Source organism: Tyto alba, unplaced genomic scaffold (genome assembly GCF_018691265.1).
Source record: "Tyto alba isolate M040663 unplaced genomic scaffold, T.alba_DEE_v4.0 Super-Scaffold_22, whole genome shotgun sequence".
Taxonomy (NCBI): Eukaryota; Metazoa; Chordata; class Aves; order Strigiformes; family Tytonidae; genus Tyto; species Tyto alba.
The window spans coordinates 7,036,640-7,064,115 of record NW_024881296.1 but is presented as its reverse complement, the minus strand read 5'-3'; the positions used below and the strand labels follow the sequence as shown (position 1 = coordinate 7,064,115).

General features: G+C 35.3%; 1 protein-coding gene across 11 annotated transcripts in view; it reads left to right on the top strand.

The window, feature by feature from the left end:
* The window catches only part of SIPA1L2 (signal induced proliferation associated 1 like 2), a 280,300-nt gene that overhangs the window by 243,486 nt on the left and 9,338 nt on the right, over nucleotides 1–27,476 (top strand). For 9 of the 11 annotated variants that reach the window (XM_033009216.2, XM_033009207.2, XM_033009201.2 and 6 more), the window contains 9 exons: nucleotides 117–374; nucleotides 3,966–4,049; nucleotides 5,552–5,655; nucleotides 6,063–6,166; nucleotides 8,335–8,723; nucleotides 12,344–12,568; nucleotides 15,170–15,323; nucleotides 18,175–18,394; nucleotides 25,264–25,395. In XM_033009216.2, the coding sequence (XP_032865107.1) occupies nucleotides 117–374; nucleotides 3,966–4,049; nucleotides 5,552–5,655; nucleotides 6,063–6,166; nucleotides 8,335–8,723; nucleotides 12,344–12,568; nucleotides 15,170–15,323; nucleotides 18,175–18,394; nucleotides 25,264–25,395 (1,670 nt within the window). The remainder of the gene's footprint in view (nucleotides 1–116; nucleotides 375–3,965; nucleotides 4,050–5,551; nucleotides 5,656–6,062; nucleotides 6,167–8,334; nucleotides 8,724–12,343; nucleotides 12,569–15,169; nucleotides 15,324–18,174; nucleotides 18,395–25,263; nucleotides 25,396–27,476) is intronic. The other 2 variants (XM_033009226.2, XM_033009219.2) reach the window with 1 other exon arrangement.

Sequence of the window (27,476 nt, the reverse complement as noted above, 5' to 3'; positions counted from 1 at the left end):
TGAACAGCTTTGGGCACCTGGAAGAAACATATGCCTATACTTCTGACTGTAGAATGCAAGGTTTCTTTTTCTGTTCCCTCCAGTGAGACTGATCAGCATTTTCATTTGTCCCGCAGGGGTTGTTCAGAACTTTGTCGTATACCCATGGTGGAATACAAACTTGACAGTGAAGGCACCCCATGTGAGTATAAAACCCCTTTCAGAAGGAATACCACTTGGCATCGGGTGCCGACTCCCGCTGGGCAGCCTCTCTCTCGTGCCTCTCCAATCCTAGGAACATCCGACAGACTGCAGTGCCAGCAGCTTCTCCAGCAGGCTCAGACAGCCATTCCTCGCAGCACTTCCTTTGATAGAAAACTGCCAGATGGCGCAAGGTAATACACTCTCTGTTTAATGCCCGTCATTTTCCTAATGTGCCTTACGTTAGGTATTTCTGCTTTCTCGAATGTTGGTATGCTTATTTTTTAAACCTTATTTTGTTGAGTTTCGACAGTAATTTTAATTCCGAGGCTGTATTAAAAGAATTCACTGAGCCCGGTTCCCTCTGCTTGAAACAAGTGACTTCTATTGTTTGTGATAGCAGTGGGGTGTACTGAGGATCCTACTGCTGAGGACAGCTAACCTTTCCCTTTAGTCCCAGATCAATGGGAATCAAATCAGTGGGAAACTGCCTTATGCCTTTTTGATCTAAACAGTGTCCCGTCCCCCACCTTTTGGGAACCTATTTAAACAAATAATGAGTGTAAATAAAATGAACTTATTCCTTTAAAAATGAATTACTTAATCTCATTACTGAGTTACTGGCATAATTTCAAAAGGGTCTGTAACTTGTTACCAGTCCTTATGCTTGGCTTTGCTTTTAATTAAACAAAGCAGAGCTTGTGATTTGAATATGTAACACCTCTTAGATGATGGGCTGGTATCCTTAAATGTTAGCTCTGTTCTAATTTAATCATAATTCTTCTTAAGATAAAAATTTATTTTTAAAGTTAAAAATTTGTACATACATTTGACCTTTGAATTATTTAGGAAAACCATATGTCTTGAGCAGAACTCTTTTTCCTTTATTGTTTGCAATTATCCCTGCTTATGCCCTTTTTCTATGGGGTAATGTATTTCTAATTTCCAAGTTAAAAACCACTTCATGTTGAAAATATCTAATTGATATGAAAATCTAAAATACTAGTCTTAAGTAGCTTTTAAAAATTCTGGATGAAATCCTGAAATACCACTATTGCTACGGTATCTGTCTTATTCAGTAGAGAAGAATTTGTGACTTTTTACATTGTTTGAAATATATACAGGTAAAAGTAGTACATACTTGAAAATATGTCTATATCATGGTCTGGGAAAGGCAGACTCCCAGTTATGACTGTTTGACCATTTGTATTCTCCTTCCTCCCTAGCCCCCTCCTCACCCCCCCAAAAAAAGGAGAGGTGCATTCCTGTAAGCATGTATATACCATTATAGGACTTAGGCTTTTCCTAATGTCTTCTTACTGAAATTCTCAGAAGCATCTAGCATAAGGAGACAATGCATCAACTGTTTAGAAATAGTTTGGGATTATGGAGCTTTATTAAGCATACTGTATGCCTATACAGAGGAAAAAATGAAAGCTTTCTGACATACTACTCATTTCCAAAAAACTTCACAAATATAAGTTGCGTTTTTTCTAACACTCAGTGAAGCATGTGAAAAAATGCAAAGACAGCGGCTATCTCCTGTCATGAAGAAATTCCTGTATCACTTAAACAAAACAAGTGCCATGCAGAAGTGCTCTTCTGGGGAAGACATGGTACAGAGTATAAGTAATGAAAAGAGAGGAAAATGATGAACTGTGACATGTGGGTCTTGAAACATGAAAAGAAATGTACCTAATTGGCAAGGTCTTTCCACATGGGAAGAGATTGGCAGAGAGATGGGCTTAAAACTAAGAAGTTTGAAGTAAGCTTGATTAGTACTTATAAATAGTGCTGCAAGGGTGAAAATTTATACTCAGGCTAGAAAAATGGTGAAGAGATTTGGGGCGGTCAGGGAGCCAGTATCAGTTTAGACAAATTGAAGAGTGCAGGCAAGGAGAAGGAGGTTGATAAAACAGGAAAGTTGTAGCAGCTGATCTGAAAATGAGCCAACATTGAAGTCAGTGATAGAATGGTTGTTTTTAGAGATAAAAAGAGGAAGAAACAACAGTAATGTGGGATAGATAGTACTTAAAGATTTAAGCAGCAACAGTTCAACTACTGTGACATGTAACAGTTAAGTGCCCGGTCCCTGGGGTGAAATTAAAAACTGGGAACTAAACTCTTACGCTTCTAGTGCAGTTCCACAGAAGAGTTCTGCTTTGAGAAGCCACTCCAAACGTTTTTCTGTTGATCAAGGAGTTTCCTCTAATTAGTCCCTAAGAAGTACATGGGTATCCTTGAGTTCTACTCATGTTTTTACAAAATGCCTAATTCTGTGACAGCTGCTCATAGTGAGTGCCTAAGAGTGAAACTTCACTTAGACACACTCTTTTGTTTTTTCACACCAAGAAGTCTCTGTCCTTGAGTCGCACTTGTAGGTGAGCATGTTCTTTCACCTGGAGGCTGGAATCCAGTCTGGAGAGCAGGCAGCTGCAACTCTTCTGTAAAGGAACTGTATGTGGCATTCACTGACTGGATTTCTGTGATCCTCCTTTTGTAGCCGCCTTTTGTCTAGTAGGCTAATGGCTAGACACTTGTCCAGCAGATGAGAGACTTGGGATCTAGACATTCTTTAGCCTGGGGTAGTACAAACCAATGTCCCAGTTTTGAGGACAATATCCTAAACATCAGCCTGGAGGCTGGAAACACATGGGATCATAACTTACCCATTCCTTAATGCTGTTTCACTTAAGCTGTGCAAGAAATGCAATGTTCTTTGTGGTAAGAAGCAAGAACATAAAACTGAATTCCACTGTACCCTATAGACTATTTCACTTGATTGAGAGAGACTCAGTCCTGTCAATACTTATCACAGAGACACATGCTGAAAAATTAGGCACTACACCATCTACTAATTGTGTATGTGTTTGGCTGTTAGACAAAATAGAACAGCTAATGTCATTAAAATTTTCAAGCTGAACGCTGGGGTTGTTTATTGAATGTCATGTCCTTGTAAAAGTGTTGTGCATAAATCCAAAACTACATTTTTTCACCTTTTCCCTGAGTACATACATTCATCTCTACATATAGCCTTAAGAAAAAAAAAAAAAAAAAAAAAGGAAATAAGGGGAATTCAAGGTAATGTCACTGAGGGAAATACTGTATTGTAATTATGGACTGATATGCAGAGAAGCAAAGGATAGGAGGGTCATCAAAACCAAATTTGAGCGTTCAACTGTCCAGAAATCCAAGAAGAGTGTTTAGAGACATTGTTAAGACATGAGGCTTAAAAGTTTAAATAATAAGTATAAAATAATACTATTTATGACAGTGTTTTGTTATTGCTCTTCTATGTCAAAGACAATAAAATCAAAGAAATGCTGGTATTACTTCTTCTTAATTACCATGTTGAAAATTGGAATACATGCAAAACAACTAACAATCGTTTCTGATCCATCATGAGAGCTTTTCACACATAAGTTTAGAGACCCAATCCAGCTGCTCTGACTCCTGAGTAATCCCACTTGTTCAGAAGTAAATCTAGATATAAGGAAAACAGGATTTGGCACTTAGGCTTTCTCTCTTTGTGCCTTTTTAATATATTTGGTTGGATGTATTTTATTAGTGATGAAATTAATAATATACTTTAAAAATGACTGTATAAGTGTTGTGAAACTAAGATAAAACTGTAAATTCCCAAAATGAATATAATTAAGTGTTCATACTGCATCTTCATAATTTGTAAGAATGAATGTATTTCATAAAAGAAGCTCAGCCCAGTTCAAATCTGAAACCCCACAAATACCACAGTGCACTGTTAGTGACTCTAGTCAACATTACAGAAGTTCTCCGAGCAACCAGTCCTCCTCCAGTGATCCAGGACCCAGCGGGAGCAGCCAGTGGAGACAGCAAGTGGGATATGACGGGTACTGGTGATTTGTTTTTTTGTTTTTTTTTTAATCTTGCTATAGCTCCCGTGCATCTTTTTCTGAAGCAAAATTTATGCGGATGTTCTGTATCATAGATTTATTTTTGCAAACTGTTAGTATATTTTTAAGATGTACAGGTCTACTGATCTTTAACATAACATGTATGCCAATACAATTTTAAAGCCAAACTACTTTAGCTCCTTAGGACCACATTTTTATTTTGCGATTCAGGTAAATAACAAACACTTCTTAGGTTTGCTTTCCCAGCAACAGGCCGAGAATCAGCTAGTAACTCAGAATTGGAATAAAATAGTAATAGCTCCTTTTGCTTCAGTGGAAGGGTATTTGATTTAAAAAAATTATCTTTATGGTCTTCAGAGGTTTTATTTCCTACTGTTCTTGCTCCAGTGGCATCCATTTTCTAGCATCTTTCCTCAAAAAAGTAGCACTCTTTCAGAAGTCTCTTCTACCTAAAAGGCAGTTGCAGTATATAGATGGTTCCTTCATATCCCTGTTAATCCCTTGGTGCTGAAGTTTCAGAGGTTAGCTATCTGTGTATAAAAGGCCACCCCGATATACTGTACATGTTATAAGAATACTATGTGAAACATCTGTTCTAAATTACTTTAAATTTATCACTTCGTTATATAAATATAGCTGTCAAAAGCACTCCGGTTATAAAATGTTGAGCTACGGAGGTATCTACATAGCATAATATAAAGGCATTCCAGACTTGCCGCGTGGCTTTCAGAAGCTACTTTGCAGGAAAAATATGAATATTGAAAACATCGTCTTGACTCCTTGTAAGCTTAATACTGCTTTGGCAGGACTGTCAAGATATTCCATGTAGCAGATATATATGCAATATCTTGGAGACTCCTCAAGGAATTTCAGGATACTCACTGAAATTCTGGCAGCTAAATAGATGCTAATAATTCAAGTAAAACTGTAGCAAATTTTTCTACAATAAACACGTGAAAATGCATCTTGTGTCATTTTTCCAGCACAGTTACTTCTAATAGCGACCTTGGTTTTAGTGTGTTGCTTTGTAAAATAATTTAACTTGCAATACAATACAAACCAATGGACCTGGTACTAGCTTACATGTTCTGACTGTGAAAACCTGAAAAACTACAGTTACTTTCTGTGGGGCTTAGTTCATAAAGCAGTTAAGCATATATTACCATAGTTCTCCATTGCAAAAATCTTTGGATATATAGCCCTAAGAATGCATTTCTTCTTAAAGTTCAGTGTCTTCGTGGCCTGTTCACACTTAAGATATAACAGCATACTGTTGAAAAAATTGCATGTAAATATTTCCATGCAGTGTTTGGAAACGTTATTATACTTGCTTGGTGGGAGTGATGATGATTGTTTAAACGAATCACAAAATATTTGCTTTGAAAAATAAACAGTGTTGTTGTTCATCATGTAACTAGTTTTCTAGGGAGAAAAAAAAAAAAAAAAAAACCAGCTTAATTTTCTGCTTACATTAAAAGGTGCCAGTCCCCTCTGCTTCATGAACACCACCAAGGTTCAGGCTCGCTGGAATGTGAAGGAGGCAGAGAACGAGAAGAAACTTTGGAAGGAAATAGACATTCTGGTAATAAAATCCACTGTATCTTAAAAGTGAATGTTCTTTGTAATGCGGTGCCTGTTGAAGTACAACCACCCTCTTATGCGGAGGTTTGATACAGAAAGAGCATGTAATATGACAGTGAAAGCAGACTGCTACAGACTGTAACAGAATATGATGTGGGATATTTAGATAATACTTGGAACAAACTATGCCTGAACTTCGGAAAGTCTCATGAATGATGGAAAGCAGGTTGAACTTCATTTAATTTTCATTGAAAAATTAGATCCTAGGAGATTCTGAGAAGGTACATGTCTCTGATTCCAAAGAGGGTACAGGTTTGAAACCTGATGCTAAGCCATGTGCCTTTTTTCTTTGTACAGTATACTCATCTTTTTAGCATTCAGAAATTAAAACACAATTATTTATGGCAGAAACCAAGTGGCATGTACCATCGACCAAAGTCTTGAGCTCCTACAAAGACCGGGCTTTACAGAAAGAAGGCAGTGGCAAGGAGTCACCAAACAAACTTTCACATGTAAGTCTTTTACTTGGATGTCATTCAAAACTCTAAAAAAAAAATTAAACCCAAACCAACTCACTCCCCCACCCTGGACTTAAAGGAATACATCTTAAAAGTACATTTGAGCAATTTATGAACACCATTGTGTGTTTTGGGAGACAAAAACTGTTCTCACCTAGATGTGGGGTGAATTGAGTATGCTTAGTCTGTGTTCATAAACTAAGAACTCCAAGAGAGCTTGCATCAGGGGCACTGAGGAGATAAAACTAGTATAGTCTACACTCACCTCTGTATTCACAGCTTCATTTATACTGGCTTGCTTAATCTGTGAAGCATTTAAGAACTATATTGTACAAAGTAAGATCCAGCATTATTATAATGATAATAAAATGAGGCTATTTTGTTGTTAGATGCTGTAAAACAGAGAAAAAAAAGGTCCTTGTAAAGGACCTTGTAATGTTCTCTTGTGCATCCCCTTTTTGTTCAGCTCAATTTACCATCTGATTCTCTGCCAGCCAGTGAAATTCATGCTGAGGGCTACAGCAAATGTACAAGAACTCTGTAAAATATTTAACCATTAGAAAAAAATATCTGTGCTGTCTTTTTATCAGTTTTAACTTGGGGGAAGGATGGTGAGGGGAATTTCACTGGCTATCTTCAAGGTTTCTTTGTTTTCCTGGAATAAATATCATGTTTCTGATGGTTTTGGGTTTGTTTTGGGCTTTGGGGTTTGTTTTTGTTGTTTGGGTTGGATTTTTTTTAAAGCTTGATCCATGACACAGTCTTTAACAACATGTAACAATTAGGGCCATGCTGAGCTTTCATACAATAATTTCTCTTAGCACAAGGAAATGCATAAATTTATCCTAAGCTATGGCCATAGTGAGCTTTGAGCAGTTCAAGATGTCTCTATCAATAGCTGTTGTCCAGATTCTTTGCCTCCAGCAGGCTCAGGAAATATGCCTAAATATGTATGTTCAGCAATATACAAGAAATCTTGGGGAAGGTTCATACCTATAATATGTCTTCTGAGGCTAATTTTATGCCTTTGAGTTTATTCCCCACCCCCGTTTCTTTCCACTTTGGTTACATTTTACATTTACAGTAAGAAGTGACATGCCTTTTCTCCAGACACCTTTTTCCAAGTCCTTCTCCTTGGAAAAGCTGCTCGTTGTATTTTTATCAATTGTTCCATTGTTTTTAAGGTGGCAGCCATCTTGTAAAGGTTAGAATGAATGCAAATGTAACTCCTCCTATTTTTTCTGAAATAATTTCCTCAAATTTTGAGGCTTGTTAATTTCCATATGGAATAGAAGTATCATTTTTGGAAAGGCTGCCTTGTCTAACTGCTTTAATATGTGAGAAGCAGCTATGTTTTTATGCAACTTCTAGGAGAGGGGTCTCGTAAAAAAGTTAGGAATCCTTCCCACTTAGATTCTGCCTCATAGAAGTCCATCTGCCCTAATAGAATTCCATCTGCCCTTATTCTGGCTACTCTGTCACATAGGTAAATTAATCCAACTCTCTATAAAATCTCTGTGAAAAAAACAACAAAACCCCCCAATTTTATTGACACAAATGCCTGACATAATTATTCCACTTCAATAGCCATGCTTAGGTTAAGGCCCTATGACTTAAGTTACTTTCATCTGGTACACATACATTGCAATTGGCTTCAATTTAACAAGCCACACATCCCATTGGTTTTGATCCAATAAGTTTCATATTTCACCCACACTGAGAAAAAAACGATAATTCAGTCTTTGGTGTTTTTCAGATTTGTGGTAGAACTTGTTTAAACAAATAATTACCAATGCTTCTAACATTAACAAATGCTTATTTTAACTGCCTAGCAATGCAATTTTATGGATGTTAAGCAAGTCCTATAATCAGAAAATTCAAGTGTGATCTTAAGATTTGCCATAGAAGATGAAGCTAAAGCTTTTTTATTTGCAGTGACATCAACCTTTAATGTGTCTAGCCAGCTGTTCAATTCATTTCATAGAAACTGATGGTATAATTAGCTCTTTTCATATTTTGCAGTTATATTATAGCATCCTGTAAAAAAAAAAAAAAAAAAAAAAGGTCTTTGAATGGCACAAATTCAGTGATTTATGTGAAAATAAATATTTTACTATTAACTTGAGGGGGGGTCGTCTTTTGTTTCTTTTCTTGTTGTTAAGATTGGAGACAAAAGCTGTTCAAGCCACTCAAGCAGCAACACCCTATCCAGTAATACATCCAGCAACAGTGATGAAAAACACTTTGGTTCTGGAGATCTGATGGATCCTGAGCTGCTTGGATTAACATATATAAAGGGGGCTTCTACTGACAGTGGAATTGATACAGCTCCCTGCATGCCTACTCCTCTTCTGGCTCCTTTGCACCTTGCTGGCAGCAGGTCTGGAGTGCACTGTCGTACTGAGCAGTGGACTGAGTCTTCTGAAACTCCTGGGCCAGATGATGATCCTGCTAAAATCTATGCTGTTCATAGCTATACTTCTGCTATTTCTACCAGTCACACAGCTGAAGGCAGTATGGGAGACCTAAGTGAAATCTCCTCTCATTCCAGGTATGTGTTTTTTACAAATTAGGGATTATGGATCATAGTTTAACATAGAGAGAATGCTTTTTCATTGTTGTTTTTCTGTTTACCTTTATCTCAAAGTGCACTTAACTGATTTTTTTTTTTTTTTTTTTTTTTTTTTTGTATTTAAATGCCTGTATGAGCAACTGTCAGGCAATTTTTGATGAGTCTGCCTAAAAAGCAATAGCTAGCCCTACACCCAGATCTTATGGAGACTTTGTATGTGACCTTGTGCATATTGTTCAGGTTTTAAAAGTTGGGAAACATCCCTGAGTAAAAGTGAAGCTTGCACCTAGAACTTATTTTACATACTTTTTTTTTTTTTTTTTTGTAGTACGGTGCAGCAAATTACGTGGGCGTTAATGCTGAGGGAAACTATAATTGTAGTGGACAATTTTTACATATAGTGAAAATGAATTGCATCCCATTTCCCCCTAATTTACATTATTATGATGTATGCTTTACAATTTTGTTTGTTGGATTGAATTTCTGATTGATTTTCAGCTCTTTTTTTTTGTTACCAGTGGAATGTGTGCATGGTACATCTGTTGTAAAGCAAACTTTGAAAGAACGCCTTTACAGCTGGTTGCCTTTATCTCCCAGTTCCCATTTTATGGTGACTTTGAAGTTGAAGTTTTGGTCTATGTGTTAAGGTTTTTACTCTGTGCAGGATGGAAGGAAATTGTTTGTTCTTCATTCCTTCTGATTTTCTTGTTTTCAATGTCAATCAATACAGGAAAATAACAAAATAATACCTTGTATCCTTGTTTCTCTATATGCTTGATATGAGTGAATTAGTCTTGTATACTTATCTGACTTCTAGATACTTTTCTTCACAAGTTATAGATCTTATAGGCTATTGTGCAGACTTGTGAAAACTAGGTAAGTGCTGCTTTTACATTAAGCTTTCACTAGCTGTGTAGTAATGCAGAAGCTCCAGATTTACTCTGCTTTGTATGTGTTGAGATTTAATTTTGTATATTGAGACTTCTAAAGCACTAGAGATATGCTCTGTGTTTGTAGGACTTCATCAGAATGAGCTGAAATAGATTTCTAATGGCTAGAATATGTATTCTCAGTACCTGTGTAGCAGCTGTCATATTTAAAGTGCCAGGCAGCCATTAAGTAATCTGCTGCTCACTTCTGAATAAACATTTTATGGATTAATTAAATTAAAAAAAAAAAAATAAAGGCATCTAGATCGTGAGTGAGTTTACCTAGGCATTTCCGAAGTAGCAGTTATTGCTGAAGTAATGACTCACATTAGGATTGCTCAATTCCACTTCATCAATAGCAATGTTTTCAAATGAGCACCTTCTAATTTGTGTGCCAAATCCTTTTGCTATAGGAAATTGTCAAATTTATGATATGTGACTCAACTGTTTTATTTAAACTTTGCTTACATATCCTTCAAATTACATTCAAGTGATAAATAATTTTGCAGTTGGATTTAAAAGCTGGCATCACCTATACAACACCCACAGGCATACATTATTAAAAAATACCTCATTTTATAACTGTGATGCTTCAACACTGACATGTTCAAATAGGCATAAGATACTTGAGTTAGCATTTAAGAGTATGATATTTACTGCTGAATCTTGTATGTATTTTCCAACTGGTCAGACACTGAGTCTGTATTTCTTCATAATCTAGAACAATAAAATTCTAATACTACTGAGGTATTAATTCTCAGTTATTTTGTGAATGTTAAATAATAAACTTGTTCTATAGTAGCTGAACAGTGTAAAACTTCAAGAAGCAAGCACACAGACTGATAAAATGTCATTGATCTATAATTGCAATATTTCTTTATTAAAATTATATTCTGTTTACTGAATAGATGCATAGCAAAGATGTTGGTTGGTTGAAAGATACTGGCCTGATTCTCTAACATCATGGGATAAAGAACCCCCTGAAAAAGTTAATACTATAGTATCCAAGTAAGATTTATGGAATTATACCTTCTGCGGAAAGCAGTATCTCAAACTACAAGACTGACGACTGACTTGAGATATGCACAACATTATGTCTCACATCTCTGTTATTAATGGTTTTATCTGTCCTATTTGATATTAATTATGCACGTGAATTATCAAATACCTTCATGTTACTGTAGCTGAAACAGCTTAGCTTCATCTTTTGGCTCCTAAAAAACAATATACTGCTTGTTCCAACCATTGCATATCCAAAACCAATCTTTTACAGGTATTTTATTTCTTCACTTCAAAATTATTCCCTTATTTAAAACCTACAGAACAAGGTTGGATGCTCAATTTTTCTTAAATTTAGTTACAAATACTTACAAATATCCTAATCCTCTGGATAATGTCCTTGCTATTGATCTGATATGCATTTCACATTGTGCTTCAATGTTTGCTTCATCTTTAGATTTCAATTTTTCATAACCGAATTATTTTCTTCACCACATCTTTACATAATTTATTTGCATATTTGCAAGGACAGCAAGCAAAAAAGCTTTTAAAATCACTTGCATTATATTCTTCTCCCAAAACCTCATAATCTTGTTTCTACTTTTGGGGGAGAAAGAGGGATGACAGGAGAGAAAATAAATTGGGTTTAAGCTTAAATGCACAGACTAACCGTGATCAAAATTATTAATCCATTGCTTTATTGATTCAATTTTCTTCCCCAGTAGGCATTTTGATTTGATCTAATGACATCTATGCATGAGCATTTCTTGTATTTGACTCTGCATGGACACCAAAGTAGCTGTGTCTGTTACACTTTCAGCAACATCTGGTCCTCCCTGAATGAATCCAGTGCTTTTGGGATTGGATTAAAAGGTGGCACTGTATTTGATATTCATAAACCAACAATAAAAGTTATGAGGTGCTGCTTCAGGTTCCAGCCTCTGATTTTAGGGGAGGCAGTTAGTTTCTGAATGCTTTGCTTACTTCACCTCCAAGATGAAAAGAAGAAATTTATTCTTCAAGGAAGTGTTTGCTTTAGTTAATTTTAAATAATTTTGAGAGTCTTTAGTAAAAGGTTTCATTAGTGCCTAGTAGTGCTATTATTCATAATAAAAGAGCCTATTAAAATTATCCAGAGGACTGTTTTTGTTGAACTGAAATTTACTTCTGTTAATATGAAATTCTCAGTGATACTGAATGAAGGACACAGTTTAAAATGGTGTGAACTGGCAAAATTAACATGAACTGGAAAAGCACATAAGTTTTATAATTAGAGAAATATTTGAGTAATTCCCTATATAGTTCTTAATGTAAATGGAATTATACCATTTAGAATGTGTGTGTACATATTTACTTAAAATTGCACACACAAATTTGATATGTGTTTTGAACTTAGTCTTTTAATTTTAGTTCAAATCAGTTTGCATTGGCATTTCAGCAAGTTGAATTATATACATTACTTGGTTTAGCAACTCATCGCAGTTGTGTTCTCAAAGAGCTTTAGTGTATGTGCTGCTGCTATGTACAGAATTACTGTACCAATATTGCTATCTTGATTTTAGCTGTGAGAAAAACTTAAGAATTATAGCTTCATACCAGGCAAAAAGTTTTGATTTGTCGTTGTATAGCAAATTTCATTTTCTCTTTTGTGTGTTTTCTTTACCTTTTCAGTGGGTCACATCATTCAGGAAGCCCATCAACACATTGCTCTAAAAAGAGTGGCTCTCTAGATACCTCTAAAGTCTATATAGTGTCACAGAACAGTAGTCAACAGATTTCTGGGTCAGTTTCAAAACCATACCACAGACAAGGAGCAGTGAGTAAATATGTCATTGGATGGAAAAAATCAGAAGGAAGTCCTACACCTGAAGAATCTGAAGTTTCTGAATGCCACGAGTAAGAACTCTGTTTTAATTTTTTTGGGGAAAGAAGAGTAATGAAAATAAATTCTAAAATAGAATAGGAAAACTAAAAATTCCATTTTGCTTTCAAATGTTTGGGAATTTTTCTGTACCTTTATGTATCAAAGGTGCATCCAAAAAAAGAAGAAAAGACTGCACAGAATGCTGTTTCCTCCTCTGTTATATTCAGCTGCATCTTTTTTCCTTGTGTCAAATAAAGCAAGCTGACAAAAGTTTTTGAACGTGTGTGTAGGCAAAAATGTATGGCTATATCAGACATTCTGAATACCCATTTTGAACCTCTAGGAGACAGTTGGGAAGGTACAATTTTATTAAGGTCTTAAAGACCTTTTCTGCAAATCTTGAGGAACTTTAGTTAGTTGAAAAAAGCTTACTTCCTGATGTTTCTGTATTAAACCTTACTACCTTGTTGCCTATTACATTGCCTAATACATTACAGATTAGAGAGATGACCCTAAACATATAAGTGATCTATGGTAGATAGTTTTTAAAAATTAGTGCCAGTTGGGGGTATGTTAGTGGTTCTTTGATATCTTTTTCTGACTTTATTTTTAATGAACAGGTACAAACTGGTGGTTAGGACCCCTCAAGACAAAGATTAACTGTGGATAATCTGACCCTCTCTTCACAAGACTCTACAAAGTGTGCAGGCTTCAGTAAAACCATGTATTTTTCTAGCAAGTGACATTTAGACATAGCTATTCAGAGCAGTTCTAACGACCAGCTACATGTACAGCTTAACACAGGAATAGCTCATGAGAAATGTGTTCTTTTTAGGTGGAGGAAAAAGGCTTGCACTCAAAGGAAAGGTTGCAGTATCTCAAATATAGATCGAGATGATACTTTCTCGGTACTGCAGCAGTAATAAGTAGTGTTTGAATCTGCTGTTTAAAACTAAACTTCAAATTCCTGTTATCTTCAAAATCATCTTCTCATAACCTCCTTTCTTTTTGTGTGTAAGCTGTTCAGTTCTCTCTCTCAATAAATCATAGTCAGCCCTATATATCTCGATAAATTGACAAGGCGACATTCAGTACCTGATTTTCAAATGTTTACTATGGGATTACTCTTTGTTTAATGGGAATGCGTTATTTTCATCTAATATCTCATATTGCATGTATGTGCATATTTACGACAAGATTAATATTTTTAAATATAAGCTAGAATATATATGCTATGAAATATAAGCCTGAAGTTAAACTCTTAAGTCCCTAATTTTCAAAAGTAGGTGATGTTACTACCTTCCTGTCTTGGTTATTTGTGTTTCTAAGTGTTATTGTACTGATTTCATTTTTTTCCTCCCCAATGTTTTAATTGCTTAAATTGTTCAGTCGTAGTAATATCGCACCTAAGTAGTGGTAACTTCACTGATTCCTACAGATTTTTGCATTTTGAAGTTGATGAACTCCTGAAACAATTTATCTTTATTTTGAATGGAACCCTTAAAACAAAATTGCATAATGAACCATGGTATTTAGACTGAAACCACAGCAATTTAGAAAAGTATCTTCAAGAGCTAGTTCTATTTAAGAAATATTAATTGAATATGGCAGCACTTCATATATCAGAAAACATTTTCAGATTTTTTCACGACATACAGCATTGCTTCACCTCTTCCTTTCTAGGAAAATTTTATATACATCACAGAGAGGAAACATCTCTCTGAGGATAATTATGTTGAAATAAAATAACATCTCTAATTAGCAACGATGATGAAAATCAGGTCAATTGCTGAATGTTGTGCCACTGTAGAATATAATTTACTGAGAATTACACTTTACCGTAGCAAAGCTTGTTTCCTCTCTGCTGAAGACAGAGTCACTGATTATGCTGCACTTGGCAGTAAGTAATGGCTTCAAATGTATGTTCCATGTGATTGGGAATCTCTAGTTCCTTTGATTGTGTTTCCAGAGTAAACCTGTTAAAATTCCTTTTCTCCTCTCTCACTGGAAGGACACTGAAAGATAATAATTCAATTTGACAGTATTTTGTTGACTGTAAATACATCTTTATATGCTGGTAATTAAGGAAGACAGCTGTTTTATTTATCTACAGAGCTTTATGAAATTGCTGATAATAAAACATACTTGCCACATGGCATAATCCATTACCAATACACTTCAAACGTTGCCATTGATGACCATAGTAATTTTGCCAGATCGTGAAGCTGGATACAATGCCACACTATAAAATACTGATTTTCTTATTTGCTAAGGAAGTAAACGTTAAACTATTTTATGATGAATTATTGGAAATGCTGATATAAATACATCTTTAACAATAGAGAACTGTGGTGTGTGAAAAAGAGACATGCAAGCTAGGAGAAACAAGCATTATGCTTTCTAAATTTGTTCTTTAGAATTCCTAAAATTGATTTTTCAGTGGTTTAAGAATTTCATTTTGGACCCACACACAGTTTCATAAATATAAAATGATCAGAAAATTGTTCTAAGTAAGTGTGCTGTGTCAGGATGGAATTCTAACAATTTTTACTTTGTGATGGAAAATTAATGCAGTCTTTCAAATCCAAGAGCACAATTGCTTCTCTTGCTCAAAACACCAATTGTCTCAACAGAGTGTATGATGATATTGATGCTGTGTCTGCATCGAGTCCACTCCAAACTTCTGTGCGGAATGCCATTGTTGAAAGCCAGCAAGTCTTGTCCAAAGAAGATTTTTTGAAGTTGATGCTGCCAGACAGCCTCTCTATGGAGGAGGGGAGAAGAAAGGTTAGCTACCTTCTTCAACTTTGTGTATCTCAGACACAGTTACCTCAGAAATTAATTTCTGGTATTCCCAAAATTGATATAGAGAAGGCAATACCATTTTGTATAAGCTAAGTATATTCCATGGGGATGCTATTAATCCTGACCATAAGTGCCAAGATATAATTTCCCACCATATAAAAATGATATCTAGTTTTGTTATTATGTATGAAATACGGTATTTGTTTAAATATGTCTTTGCATAGCTTGAGCAGACAGGTGCAGGTTGAGCTACTTAATTATAATTTCAAAGATTAAAAGTAACGTTTTCAAGGTTAGATGCCTAAACCTACACACCTGATATGATATTAAGACACATGGATAAAAGTAGCCTGCTTTTCCCCTTCTCTGTGATACTCAGTACCAACAAGTCTGAAGTCTGAATCAGAATTTCATTTAGGTACCAGTGGCAACTGCTCAAAAGGCATAATTGTCAGCGATGGTGGAGAGCATATATCTGATCTTTATAGTATGAAGACAATTGGTAATATGTAAAAGTTCACAAAACGTGGATAGAGAACTTAAAATTTACTACTCCCCAAAGTATACATGATTCTGAATTCTGTGCTTAATGTGGAATAAAGCACAAAGCGATTAAATTACTTGAGATAATTTTCACACTTTGATATTAACTCAATGCTCTCTTAAACCACTGTGTTTATACAATGTGCTAAATAGCATAATCATTGTGTCTGAACAAAAGTAACGCATGGGAATCCTCTAAGTGCAGAGTTAAATTTAAAATTCAGATCATATATATTTTTTTAACATGCAGTATGTTAAACATGCGTTACATGTGTTTCAATTCTCATGAATAATGTCATAGAGGTTTTTATGATTTACAATGATACAATAATTGTTTTTTTTGTGATGATTTCAAGAGCTACCAATGTTTCTGACTACCTAAATAAGAAACAACAAGGAGTGAGGAGATGTGGCCATTCTAAGATAAATTACTGCTGTCCTTTCCCCCCCACCATGATACCCAAACAAAAGCTCACTAAGTGAGAGAGACTGTGGGCCCTGAGTCCCAGGGGATCCCCAGCCGTAGGACTCGGCAGTATCCAGTCTTTGATTATGCCTTCATAGAGGGTAGTAATCTTGGTACAGGTGAGTCAGTTGTTTTTGATGGCAAAGCCAGGAAGGAATTTTCTGAATATGTAAGATTCTACAGAATCAAATTACATTTTTCGTTTGGTTTTGGTTTACCTTCTTCATAGATCAGGGAATAATTGAGCCCTCTATGTAATGTTTCATTTTTGTCACAGCCTGAAAGGAAACTCTGTAAAGGTCCCACAATTAGCATTCAACATGTTTGGATAGCTAGTGAACAATCTTTATAGACAGAAGATGGAGTATAAGGTTGAGACTTGAGTAACAGCCAAGAATTGCAGCAGCATGCTTGCTGGGAATCTTGAGTGCAGGAAATAGGATCAGAGACTCTTCAATTCAGAAGATGAAAGCTTTTAACCCTTTGCCCAATGTGGTCCCTAAGCCCAATTAGGCTTAGAGTCTTTTGATATTCTTTAACCACTGCTTATAGAGGCATACCATATTTTTTTAAGGATGCTGCTTATGTCTATTGTTATGCTTATTTTACACATGTGTTAAAGCTTTGGACGATGTTTATTTGCACAGCCCATATCTGTTTCAGTCAAATCTCTAGAACTGATGTAGAATTTTGATGCTTTCCTAGATTAGAATCTGAATATCTCCCTCAATTTTCTCTGGGACACAGTTAAGCATTCTAACAATTGAGTGTGTTCTGTATTGTCATCAAGATAGATGCTTTCCTGAAGTAGCACTATGAAGTGTATTTAAGTATTTTGTAAAGACTGTGTCTTGTGGCGTGATTGAGTGTTTTTGTGTATTCCTTTTGGAAGTATTCATCAGTGAGCAAGTTTTGTCGGAAATCTAACAATGTAGATATCTTTAATTCTGTGCTATATTCACTGTTTTAAAAAGCTACTGCTCTTAAGCATACATTCTGCATAGGGAGTGTGCAACTCATACTTAATTACAAAGAAAACAGGACAGGACATTAAATTGTTATATGCAGGACAACCCAATTAAAATAATTAAGGCAATAACTGACATCTGTAGATGTGATGAATAACTGGATTTGCAGTGCCGAATGACTTATGAAATGGAACAGCCCAGTTTTACAATACAGCAACATCTTGTTTTGCTGTAGATATTTGAGTTGTGGTTTAAGTAACTTTTTAAAATGCATAAACAGTTTTCACTGAACTCTGTTATCTTCTTTTCTAAGCCTATTTCATGATATCTGGAGAGATGCAGTGTCACAAGTCACTTTTATTGTCCAATTAATTATATTACACCATGTATCAGTTCAGAATGTTCAGATTAAAGCATAGTCATTTCAAATTAAAATCAAACAGTTCTATGTATAGTTTGAATAAATGTTGCCAGAGTTGGCATATATTTTTGGAAAACACTGCTGTCATAAGGCTATGGAGGTTTCATTTAACATTTCAGAATTAATAAAGCTATACTGTATCTAATAAATTCATGGTCATATGTTCCAAAATATCAAGAGGAAGTATGAAAATCCAGTTCAGTAATTCTTTCGAGGCCCCGTTAGATCTGATATGGTGGAATAAATCTCTGATCTTCTGTATTAGCACAAGAATTCCAGAGTGCCTTCCCAGAATATTAATCCCAAGAACTAATGATGGGATATGGTTGTGTGAATTATTTTAACCAGTAATACTCTATTTAACCATAAATACTTTATTTATTTAATTATTTAACCAGTACTACTTGTTCTTATATCTTCAAATTTGATGTTTAGTTTTCATTTTATGGAAACCTTTCTCCACGGAGGACACTTTACCGTACCCTATCTGATGAGAGTATATGTAGCAATCGAAGAGGATCTTCATATGCTAGCTCTCGAAGTTCAATGCTAGACCAAGCCTTGCCAAATGATATCTTATTCAGCACTACTCCGCCATATCACAGCACATTGCCTCCCAGAATGAACCTGACTCCTGGAATGGGAAATCTGAGAAGTAAGTGGTTGTTTCTGTCATTGCTGAGTTTGGAATATTTGTAATAAATTCAAACAAATCACCAAATATTAAATGAGATTTTACATTTAAGGTAAAGTTATGAAATGACAAATCAGTGTTCTAGATATCTTAGTAAAAGTGTATTTGGTCAGCAGTGCATGTTTGTTTACCTTAGTGATCAATTCAGATTTATCATGTTTGGAGATAGAATTTGCTTTTACTTCCCACAGAATTTTTTCATGAGACCAGTGATAAGCAACAAACATTTCTCCAAAGAAGATTCTTGTTACCATTTATATTTTCCAGTAGTGACTTAATTAAGCCAAGCTGGCCTGTTGTATTTTAATATTTTTGTTTATTTTTTGTGTGCATTCAAATTGATGAAATATTCACAAATATATTTAAAGGAATAGCTAAACAGGACAGCTTCTGTTTAGATGATCCTTTTCATAACATCTTAAAAGGAAGTGAGTGCACAATAGTTGTTGCCATCTCCAATTTCAAAACTGAGTTTGTTGATACTTTTTTAACATGTTATTAAACCCTTTGAAAATAACACTTCCTTTTTAATGGCAGAAAAAGAGTAGTCTGAGGTGTTAAACTATTTTATGAAAGTGTCTCTTTACTTGTGAGGTCTTCATGAGCATGATCTTTATTATATGCTTATCTTGCAATAATACCAATATGGAGTGTTGAACTATAAAGTTTGTAGTAATTTTGGGAGGGGAGGGGGAAAAAGGAAATTATGAAAAATATATATGCTTATATACCACAGCCCAAATCTTCACAGCCAGATACATACCTTTAGGCTACATATCCATATTTATATATTCAATAAGAGTGAATAGTTTTTTAAAAAATGCTAAATCTCTTTACTTCTCAATTATTTTAGGCTGACCTATAGGGGACACCCAATCTAGGGGAAAAAAAAAAAAAAAGGCACTTTTAGTTAGCTACTTTAATATTGCATCACAGCTGAATGCAATTTAAAAAAATCATAAAGCAATTGTGGACTCTGTGGGTAGATTTCCTGAAAGCATTAAGGACTTTTGTCGGCGCGTGCCCAGAGAGAATGTAGACAGATGACTTAAAGGAAAGAGTAATAAAAAGGGCTCTGTCATTCATCATGTCTTCAGGAACTAGCAGTCCTTTGATAACTTTCTTAAGTAAGCCTTATATACAAAATCCTTTTCCAGTTATAGTAGCCTCAGCTATGAAAGTGAGTTTGGGTCACTAACCACTGGTTAATTTTACACTGGTATCGCAAACAAGTGCTAAATTCCTGCTTCAGATGGGAATGCATGCTTGGTGTACATTTTGTTATTTGAAAAATATTATTCTATCGGAGTGAAACTCTTTACCATAAATTTACTATAAAAAGTTCCTTTGCTTTTACTGATAGAGAATGAAGACCCATTTTGTTTTATTTGAGACTAATTCAGTAGATTTCATAGTCTGTGAAGGAGCTATGTATATAATCAGGCATCCTGATTATATTTTTGCCCTTTACTATGATAGGCCTGTGTTTTTAGAGTAATTTCTTGTAAAGGTAAATATGCAATGGATTGAAACCCTCAGCGTGCTTTTATTCTGAAGAGTAACACAAGGCAGTGTACATTCAAGCTGTATACTGCTCCTCCAAGCAATGAAATTTTAGTGTTTTGTGTATTAGTTCTGTCTTAAACACCTTATTCTCCATTCTTGATGCTTCTTAGATACAGAAAGTAGCTTCACATGGGAAAACATGAAACCAGTATCCTGTTAGTCAAAATTAAGCTAATTGTTGATATCCATGGCAGTTCATGCTATTTTCATATAGAACCTCTTATTTTCTGCTTCTGGTTTTGTATTATAAAAGCACCTTTCAATGCCAGTGGTATAGGATCTTTTATGATGTCTGTTTCAAGGAAGATTTAATTGTTTACCTGTAATTACACTGAAAACAAACACATCATGTCTTGCTGACCTTTGTTTTCAAAATAAGATTAGTCAGTATCTCCATGTAAGAAACTAACTTTGGCTCTTGCTAGGAAGTTTTTCGTAATTGCTGCATAGCAGGTATTTACATTCCATAGCAGCGGTTTCTTTTTCATGTATAATTTTAGCTCGAGGTTGTAGTTTTAGATACTAGGATTCTTAGCTGTCACAGTAATGTCTGTGTAAAATACATATGTTTGTGATCTTAAAACATTTTAATTTTACTGATATTTAATGTTTATAGAAATCAGTGGAAATAGTGTGGGTTTGGCTGGATTTCGTTTTAGAAAGATATGTTCTTGCATGCTATTACATGAAATATTGTCGCAACACCAAGTCTCGTGAGATCCCTTTAGCAAGGAAAAGAGTGTGATTAATAGGTAAGCAAGGCAGTCACCAAAACAAAAGCTTAATAGGTGATCTGAAGGGTTTCAGTTTACTGTGAAATCAGAATTATCAAACTGAATGGCCATGCAAATACGGAAACAGAAACTTCAACTATGTGTGATGTTGACTGTGGGAAGGAGATGAGAAAATGAAGCTATAAGATTTTTTTTGTTATTTTATCACTGGGGGAGTGAAGTGAAAGAAGAGTTGCTTTCAGTAAAGCCTGAAATGCAAGCTTTGATAGTTGAGTGCTGTTGATTGTACACAAATGCAGAAAGAGTTATTTCATTTTATCTTTTTTTTAACTTAAACCGGAAAGCAGAACTCGTGTAGCTGAGAACTCTGGAATTTTACCTTAAGGACATTAAAGATTCCCTGAAACAGTGCTGTTCACGTTGAGTGACTCTAGCATGCCATACATGGTTGCAGGTACAAATCTATCTCTGTCTTGCAAATTCATGACAGCTGAACCAGCAGGGAAAGAATGAAAACAATGAGAACTGCTGATACAGAGCTAGTGTACTAGCACAAGTCAGAAACCCAGCATGACACACAGAGGCAGTCTGACTGACATCGCAGGCACCATGGTCCATTCCTATTATGAAACACAAAAAGATAGGGAAAGGAAAGCTGCTCAAAGTAATACATTGGCATGAGATTCCTGTGCTGTGAGGGAAGGAACAAGGTGCAGGACACTTGCAGTGAAAGGGGTCATAAGGAAAGGAGTATTTTGCAATGACACACTTAACAAATTCTGAAAGTTCTCAGATTATACATGCAACAGGGAAAAGGCTGTCAGAAAAGCAGCTGATATATCTGCAACAATGTTATTAGATTAAAGTCTATTTTAAAACTGGTTTACTACCAGTGTTAGCTTTAATCCAAAACTAACCTCACTGATAAGCAGTATTAAAATGGAAGAGCATCGCTGTGTATTGATGATGTACATCGTGAACAATTTGGAAATCAGTTTTTCAGTAAGCAAATAAAGGCCGTTGATTAAATAATTCATGCAACTGAAGGAGTACATATATTGTCTGTTACAGACTCTCTCACAGTGAATAATCCAGAATACTATGAGACTGTTTTCAATAACAAAAGGGAAGGAAAAAGTAGTTATTGGGAACACGTCTGTTACGTCTCACTTATGTGAGTTTATGTCCATGAGATAGTGTACTAGCAGGCTGGCATCTTTGAAGGGAGACTTTGGGCAACCCTAGGTAATACTGAAGAAAGGAAGGGTTCAGCAGGCAGAAGCTGTTATTTAAGAGGACCGTAGAGATAGAATTGGTGATTGCAGGAAAGAAGAAGGAAGCAGACAGTGGGATTTATGCCTGCATGTGACTTGATGTATTCCTTCAGCTACAACATCTTTTTTAGTAATCTACTTGTTAAATGACATGTCTAGTTTGAGCACTGTAAGTGAGGAGTACTTAGCAGATATTTTTCATGATCTACAGTCTCTACATAAAAGTAGCAGTTCCAACTGAAGCAGGATACTTGTCTTGGAAGTAGAAAAGGTTAAGGCAGGTGAATCTTTCTTACTTCTGTATAATTAGTTTCTCTTTGAATACAGAGGTATGTGGGACTGATGACAGTCAATTTGAGGAGCTATGATGGAAACTGAACTGACTGTATAATTTTGGTGAAAATAAGGACTTTTCAAAATGCTTTATACTTTTATGTATCAATAATAAAAATAAAGAAAATTCCTAAGTGTGAGAAGAGAGTGAAATAACTGAAAGGACCAGAAACCACAAGGTCAATGATTTTGTGCCAAAAGGAGTACAGCAAATAAGATAATCTTTAAAACTGAAAGAGAACACCTACATTGTTTCCTCAAAGAAAATAAGGGGGTAAGCCTGAGTGGCTTCAAAACCAATCTTGTGGGCAATGAAGATAGTGGCCTATGAGATAGGCATATCCTCCTGGACTCGCAGAGGTGAGCATGCTCAGGCATAACTTGCCACCTTTGCACAAATCAAAAAGGAATACAGCAGGCAGCCTGCAGCTGCTAACACAGCAGTCATACAGAGGGAAAGTGGAGTTAACAGCAAAGTAAGAGGAGCAGGGAGGAAATGCAAATACAGGAGGCCAGAAATAATTAATCTCACCCAGATCACTCCTGAAATACAAACAATATTCTCTGAAATTCAAAAGCACAAAGAGGCCCATATCATTAGAGCTTTTTTTTTTTTTTTTCCCCCCTTCTTCCCCCCTCCGCCCCCTTCCCCCTTCATTGCACACATAATTTATATCTTGAAAATGAATTATTCTGTGCTGGCATACTCATGCCTGTTCAGTTATTCCACTTATAATTTCAGCCATCAGCATGAGCACTTGCGTTTTCAGAGCTATCAGTATTCAAATCTCTACACTGTCAGGCTTTCTGCCGTTGAGTTGCTCTGTCAGGTCTTATGCAGGACCGAATAGGATCCACCCTAAGGTGAACTGAGGTTCCCACAAAGACAATGCATAATGAAGGATGACTACTGGTGAATGTATCACTCCTACACTTTAATTTGGAAAGCCAGCAGAGTCACACTGGGAACAGACATCTTCCTGACAGGCTTCACAATCACCTCTGTAGGCTGATCACACAAAAGCAAGGGCTGTCCCTTAGGGCCTGCCTACTGGTCTAGAACCAAAAGCTGGCTAGCCAGCCTTTCAAATAAGGCATTCTGCCTATTTGCCACAACAGGGATGTATAAAGCATTTGTACCTGCATAAATATGATTCTTATAATTCCCGGGTCATACACAAAAGTTCAGAGACTGCTCTGATGAGTTGCCAGTGTATTTGCAACCCGAGGTAACCTCAGATGTAGGATTTTATGTATGTTTGTAAGGAACTGAACATAAAATCTTAGTACAGATGTATGGGGAGAATATATTTGTATATTACATTTTCCATTTCATATGACAACTACTTTTGCATACTAAGAGTGGGTATTGAGAAAGATACTTCTCCAGAGGTTTGTCAAACCTCTTCCAGTGGTAATAATACTGCATCTTGCATCTAAGTTGTAGAACAAGATAAATTCCACAGTAAAAAGGATTTCTACCTCTTCTGCACTGTTTTTGCTTTGTGGGACTCCTAATTTTTGACAGAGGATTACAAACCTTCATTTTCCTGTTCTTGATTTTTATTTTTCTTTAAACTAACTTTCTTCAAAGAATATGATATGCTCTAATTGTTGCCTCGTGCAGTAGAATACTCTGTAACAGGCTACCGCTTTTGGATTTTTATGTTAGAAATTTTTAATTCATATGGACTTTGGTATTCTTTTTCATTGGTATCAGGACAATGGCAACATGCCATTTTCTTAAACTGTAATTTATCTTCCCACTTGTATGTGTGCATTTTTTCCTTCATTTATTTTTGTGTTTGGTGTTTTCCTGATAAAATATTCCTCATAAATATTATAGTTGGAATCACTGGAATAACTAGATGGAAATTTCCTTCTGAAATATTTGAGGAAAATTACTGTTTTGACCTTTTTATTTAATAGAAGTAGATACATCTGAAGCAAAATTTCTTTTTTCTTGACTATACCATGTAATAAAAGTACAATATTGTATCACTAGCTTTATGGTTAAGATGAAATGCGATTGTAAATAATGTATTTGGTTTATATTCGGTTTTAAGAACCTCTGTGTTGCCTGTTCAGCAGTATTCATTTTAATGTATTTACATTGATCAGAGTGAAGATTGCTATGGATAGATGAGGAAAATATAAAAATATTTAAGATAATTATGAAAATTAACATCTCCTATAAGATGTATGTTTGTAGCACCTTTCTAAAAGACTACATAATTGAAAGCTGTATTTTAACAAACTTTATAGCGTATACATTTCAATTAATGTACAATCTATCTACAGTATCCTATGTATTACAGCTCACTCTGGAGCTTAGAGATTGACACACAAAGTCTTACATCCTCAGATATACAGCTACAAATACTAAACTAGTAGGGTAGTATTTTCAATGTGAAAGTGAGCTTTGGATATAGACTAGAATTTGTAAATTCATTAAAAGAAAAGCAGGTGATATTTTTTAAATTGCTTTGGAATTAAAATATTTATGTTTCAGAATAAAACTCTGCATGTCAATATCTCGCATGTTGTTTCACAGCCTTAAAAATATAACTCTGTGTATCTAGTAACTTTTCTGCTTGCAACTTTTCTGCTCAGTGCTCAGGTTTAATATGGTATGCTTTAAGAATGGATGCTGCCTACTCACACAGCATTCACATGAAAATGCAAAGAACACACCATGTGCAAAGTGGCACAAAAAAACCTTTAAAAACCCTTCCCATCTTATTCTGCCAAAGTTTAAAAATTGTTCCACCCATACTGAGTATTGAACAGGAAAAGACAGAAACAAGAGAAATGAAGATAAGCACTCCTTGCTTATACATTTTTTTACAGTTCATTATAACAGCTTCAAAATTAATTGTGCACCATTGCTGTAGGAGGACTAATTATTGTGTTTATTGTTTAGATGAATTCTGGTTCTCAGATGGGTCCTTATCTGATAAAGCCAAATTCAATGATCCTGGCCTGATGCCCCTGCCAGACACTGCCACAGGGCTAGACTGGTCCCACCTGGTAGATGCTGCACGAGCGTTTGAAGGTAACAGGAAAATTTGAATAAAGATCAATGTTCAGTACACAAATTATTATTTTTTCTTAATATATATTTTATAGCCACATTTTGAGTTACAAAAATCCAGTGTTTGCCTCTATAGCCCTTTAGTTCTTTTGGCCATATCACTTCTCAGTGCAGAAGATTGTCACTGAAAATTTGGGGTATTCATGATACTTTCAGTATCTGTCTTAGATACAATTCATCCACCTAGGGGCCTAAGTTCCTTCTGTAGTCAATTGGAAAAAGCAGGTGCTTTGAAGGAGACATTCAAAGCATTTAAGTTAGCTGTTTAAAATTAAACTGGAAGTAACACTTCCCTGAGTTTATTGTGTTGTGTTTATAGACTTGTATGTGTAGTCCAAATGATGTTGCAGTTTTCATAATAAGCCCTTGAAAAACAAGATGTACGCTATATCTTCCAGTAGCAGAACTTGAGGTGCAGGCTATAGACCAGGTTTGCATTATTAAATTAAAAGCCGACATATAATATGTAAACACAGAAAGGCGGATGTTGTTTTGAGTGTATACATGAATGTATACAGTTGAATGTTGGTGTTGTGTTGTTTCTGGGGGGTGTTTTGGTTAGGTCACTGTGCTGTCCTAAAATTTCTGACATTTCTTAACTGGTGTTATTCTCATTAGTGAATATGTCGGAAGTCAGAGGTATCTGTAAATAAAGATAACAATACCACAGTCATTATTATGTAAGATACAGGTCTTAACTTTATGAGGAGAACCAGTTGTGAAGTTAGTGATGAGAAAGTCTTCTGTTTTTTTAACTAAAAGCAACCATGGGAATCATTTTTCTGGTACCCGATTCCTTCCCCAAGTATGAAGTGATTAAATTTCAACTTGATCAAAAGCTCTTTGGAGCTACTTAATGTACTGATTTAAATAGCATTTTTAAAAACCCAAACCAGCAGTGATGATTAGAAATCTAAAGTACTGTATTGTTTCTTAACCTGATTAACTGTAGATGCATTCATTTCTGTTCAGTACTATTCAAACATGTCTGTTGTAGCTGGCAGGAGGTACCGTGACCTGAGAATCTGACAGCTGTTCCCATGCATTTCTGTTTGATTGCTATTTCTTACTGACATCTTAAATAACTGAAAATAGATTTGGATCAGTAAATAACTAGCTCTGTAACTTTGTACTTGAGGAATATTGTTAAGTACTAATAAAAATTTTGAGTTCAGCTGATTAAAAGGTCATTCTGTACCAGTTATGCTCCCGTATTTTTAGCTTTCTTTGAAAACTTTAATAGATTTTCCTTATTTTTACTACTTAATATCATGATGACAATAATTTTGCTTTAGTAAGTGTTATGTCAGTGTAACTACCATTTGGATTTGAGAGACACAGGTAGAGCAACATAGCTATCTCCAGTGCCCTACCCTAGGGAGGAGAATATCTATAGATAATGCTGAAGACCTGATGGCCTGAGATACAAGAGAGAAACTGTTTACTGGGGTTTTTTTGAACTATTGTCAAAATTTAGGTAGTAAATAATAATTCAGTTTTGTATGAAGGAATATAATTCTTTTTTTTTAGGACTCTGCAATAGAAACATCTGTGTATATGTTAGATTATTTATAAAATGTTTTGACTAAATTCTGCAATTTGAAATTTTTACAAGGAATTGAATTGTTAAGCCCTTGTTCAGCTTTCTCTATCCTATGTCTTGCAATTTGAAAGTCATTTTAAAAAGAATAATTGATAGGCATGTCATTAAAAAAATCACTGAGAGGGAATTTGTGTGATATGAATTAGCAGATGCAGTTTCCTTGTGTATTTTAATGTTGTGGACTTAGCTGTTGCTTCAACTTGCTATTTAAAAATAGCTTGGAACTACTGTTCTGCATTATATTGGTGTGAAAAAGAGAGTCGATGGTTCTAAAATTTGTCCTGAATATAAAACTGATTTGATCTTTTTTTTAAACTGGATGGAAATATGATCACATTTTATATAAGGCTATCTCATAAAAAAAAAACAAACACCACCAACACCACCCCCACCCTGCCAAACCTTCAATGAAAAAGATCACAAAATGGATAACACTTGT